The following is a 4,328-nucleotide window of genomic DNA, read 5'->3' as shown; positions in this document are numbered from 1 at the left end:
CGATCCTTGGTCCGCGCGAAATTGTAGGGTTCAAACGCAAAGGTACACGAGGAACGACTCGGCGGGATTCTCCGCGTCTCTCGGCGAGCTGTCGACAGGAGGTGTGGTGGCTTGGCTTAAGAGAATACTTTTATCGCAGCTAATGACGTACGATCCTTGTTCTACGCCGTCTGTTTTCTGACTCTCCGAACGCCCCCGCACACACTCGCGGAGGGTCCGCAAAAATTCAATTAAGCCACCAAGCGTGAATATACCGATCCTCCCCCGAGTCTTACCAATTTAATTTGCCTCCACTTTGAAGGCGTTCGAGGCGACGAGCGAATTATTATTTACTATCTCTGTCGGTATAAATATGGTTGCGGTTATTGCTTGTTTCGCAGCATTGCTTTGATAGGGATGAGGGGAATCGAATCGATAGGGCGTGAGTGGAACAACGTGATTATGAAGGGACAGCGGCCGAAGAACGGATAGTATCGGTTTATATGTATTTTTATCAAGTGATTTCTCATAAAATGGTATCAAATGATCAAATGGTTGGTTTAAATTACGTTCAGATTAGAATTATCGATGATTAAAGCATGGAACTTGTATTATAACGCAAGGAAAATAAAAACGAACTCTTATCTGAAATTAAAAAGTTTGCAAGCAACAATTGAATGAATTATATTTTAGTAATGTGAACTTAGGGAGTTTCTGCAATTTCCTTTAATAGCGAGTATGATGGTCGGTGTACGTGCTAACAGGTAAACTTTCTAACGCCGGTGATACACTTGTCAAATTTATCAATGTGAATTAACTTGTTTAGACAGGAAAAGTGCGTTAATTATTGACGTAAATATATGTAACAGATATTTTTCGACCACGTCCTAGTAAAGTATATCGATGCAGACGTTAAGACTAAGTTTCTTGTACATTCTTATCTCCAATTTGCAAGTTTTTAGGTAAATTTATCAAACAAGGTAATTACGTAAAACCGTATATAGATTTAATGTTGAGGTATCGTATTTAGTATCATTAAAGGAGAATTTTATCGATTATGAAAGTTTTATTCTATTTCGCGTGATATAAGCAGCAGATCGAAAGATCTATTATTTAGAATTTAGTGCCTTGGAAACTACACTGTTTCGTTTTTATAACATAAGATCGAAATGCTTCAGAAAAAATGCGTAAAGATACGATATGGTCAAACAGAGAAGTTAATTAGTCGCTTTTCACTTATATAAACCAGTTCCTGTTAAAACTAAGAAACGAACGACTGACACTTTCATTCAGCCTGATACCGACGACAACTTTGATTAAAATATATTTAAATTACTATGAAATCGCGTCACCTTCGATTTTATCAAATCGAATAACGTAACAAAAAGCTGATTGAGAACCGAAGCTAGCAATTTTAGAATATTTTAATTTTCTCATTTTCTCGTTATAAGTTAATTTGAATATTCAATAACACGTAACAACAACTAAATAGATTGTGATAGTTTAAATCATGTGCTATTCTTTATTATCAAATTATTTAAAATTACATAACAATTAACTTATATATACATATTTCTACCGAAGCAATCAAAATAACAAACGTTTCTCCAAATGTTCTCAACATAAAGAGAAAAAAGGTATATCTTACTCGTATTCTTAAGAAAAGATCCCAGAAAAGTTCAGGAAATGCTGCGCTATAAATGAAACTTTCTATCACACATAGTATCATTAATTAATTACTATAAATAGCAAGAAATTCCTATATATTACGAGCAACTTCCATTTAAAATAAACGATACAGCGTGTCCATCGTTTTGATTGCTTTGGTATTTTCCTGGTGAAAAATGTTTCGCACGTTTAACATCTCGTTTTTCCTTTCAGCCGTAGTAGTGCGGTATTTGACGAGGCGATACATCGGCGAGTACAGCTCAACCAGCGGTAAGTCGCTCTTTTTTCCCTTTCTTCTTCGCTCTTTGCTCATCTTTCGTAACCGTCTTCTCGTTCTTGCCACGCGTTGTTCGAAAATCGAGCCATCGCCGGCTTTTCTCTCGTTACTTTCAACTCGACCGCACTTTGTAATATTCACCATCGCGGTTCAAGCATATGCAGGGATAACAGCTTGCCCGCACAGCTTTTTGCTCTTCCTTGGATCGGATGATTACTTTATTACACGTACTAACGTTACTTTGTGTTTCTGCTTTGCCAGACTACAGTCCGTCAATGCTCCGCTTTTTGTCGTGGTAATACGAGATTACGTTTTAATGGCACGGAACGTGTATCGTCTCCATCGGGAAAAATCACTGTAGACGGTCGGATCTTTGCAATTGTACCGTCGATTTGAAGGAACGTATATTGAAAGCATTTTTTCCGATATTTTAATAATACAATGTAACATCTCGATGATGGAATTTTAATGAAACTTGGAGCGTACGGTGGTAAATAAATATCGAGTTTTATTAGAAATTTTCAATCATATTTTCGATCACGGTAGGAGTTTTCGAATGGAGAGAGTTAATTGAATATTTGGCAATGTCTTTGATTTCTTTCTATTCCTATTGATTTCGTGTAATTTCTTGTAATTTGCTGTACTAAAAATCTTCAAACCGATTATTAGCGCTTTCCTATCATATTCGAGTTGTCATCGATTTCGTCGAACTTTTTACACGTATCAACTCTCACCTAGCGGATGTTAGGTAATTTTGATTCGTAACTGGTCATAGGATCGCTTTCTATCGCCCTAACATTGATAGTAATATCAAGCAATTATACACTCTAATACAATTCACTACGCTTGTCAACTACCAATTAATATTTATAATATTCAATTTCTAAAAGACGTTTGTACCATTTTTTTTCTCTAATTCTAATTCTCTAAATTTTAATTCCATTGTCTTCCTTACATAGTTGGCTTTTAGCAAAGCCGATCTCAGATAATCGTACGACCGATATTAAAAAATCTTCACTTTGTAAACTCCAACTCTTCCGAGAATTCGTAACAAAGTGGAATCTGATTCGTATGATCGAGAGATGGCGAGATTATACCTGCTTCTTTTTCACAGCTCGGTTCAGGGAGCGATCATTGCTGGCCGTGAGTACAAATTGAACGATCGTGAAAACGGCTCCGGATAGCATGGAACAACTTCTTCCCCGTAGTAGAGTATCGAATTCTCGGAATGCGGACCGTCGTATAAACGTGATTATCTTAGACTCCTTACTGCGAGTTCCAGTTCCCCTTTAAGCTATGCATACCGAGAGTCGTGCCGGGACAACGACAAGATTTTCAACAAGATTCGTTCCCTTGCATTTTTACTCTCGTGCATACCTTCTCGTTTTTTCGTCCAAGTAGTTTTTAAATCCCTCAGAATGAGAGATTTTAAACGCGTTATGGGAGTACAAGAGATTCGTATAGTCGTAACTTATTTCGTACAACGTGTACCTTGATTTCGGTGATTAACATAACCCTAACATTTTTCTGTTTAACATTTCGAAAGTGATTCATTTACAATGAAAAATCGAAATTACGAAGGATTTCGACGTGTACATGGCATATGTTCATTTCTTAGGAGTTACTAAACAGTTACTAATTTAGGGATTAATGTTGCCGAATGATTGTGATTCTGATTGTGAGGTTGAATGGATTTGTAGTGATGAGAGAAACATATGTAATTTCATTGAAGCTGCTACGTGACGTATAAAGTAGATGTAATTTTCTTAGTGGACGAGTTGTGCAGAGATAGGACAGACGACAAGGATAAATTGGGATTACGTTCTTGAGCTTGCGATAACTAGGAACACAGCTTATAAAACAAGTAGGTAATTTTACACAGGATGAGTACCATAAGTTACACAGTACTAGTTGCTCATTAGATACTCAACGAACCTACACTTTTTATCAAAAAATAGCGCAACATTCTGAAAAAGTTCAAACCTACGGAGAATACTAAAAGCATGATCGGTGTATATTAATTTTTTCAAATCTACTTTCCGTACGCGTACAACTTAAAGTAAATCGAAATTTAAGCTAAATCTCCATTATGTTACAACCTTTTTTCCAAACCTTTTCTCGGAAACCGATAATCCAAATCAAAAACTACATGATTACTTTTAACTAAATACTTTTCGAGGTTACTCAATATGCGAGGGTTAATTTAATACTTGTCCGATGTTTTCGATATTCTGTGATCTCTTGCACTGGCAAACGAATTATCCCGGGCAATAAGTTCACAAAATCAGAATCTTTCACCTGCGATCTTTAAATCCTAGGCCCATGAACCCATAGTAAATCGCCCATAGCCATGAATGTTATCCGTAGCGTGTATTATTTCAATCAGTGGCCGGCGAATCTCGCC

General features: G+C 36.7%; 1 protein-coding gene across 3 annotated transcripts in view; it reads left to right on the top strand.

The window, feature by feature from the left end:
* Positions 1-4,328, top strand: part of LOC100745249 (ras-related and estrogen-regulated growth inhibitor-like) — an 89,777-nt gene that overhangs the window by 17,473 nt on the left and 67,976 nt on the right. For 2 of the 3 annotated variants that reach the window (XM_012382383.3, XM_024365757.2), the window contains one exon: positions 1,861-1,917. The exons of the other annotated variant lie outside the window; for it this stretch is intronic. In XM_012382383.3, coding sequence (XP_012237806.1) covers positions 1,861-1,917 — 57 coding nt within the window. The remainder of the gene's footprint in view (positions 1-1,860; positions 1,918-4,328) is intronic. 3 annotated transcript variants of the gene reach the window in all.

Source organism: Bombus impatiens, unplaced genomic scaffold (genome assembly GCF_000188095.3).
Source record: "Bombus impatiens unplaced genomic scaffold, BIMP_2.2 scf_0151, whole genome shotgun sequence".
NCBI classification, from domain to species: Eukaryota; Metazoa; Arthropoda; class Insecta; order Hymenoptera; family Apidae; genus Bombus; species Bombus impatiens.
This window is presented reverse-complemented; position numbering and strand designations above follow the sequence as displayed.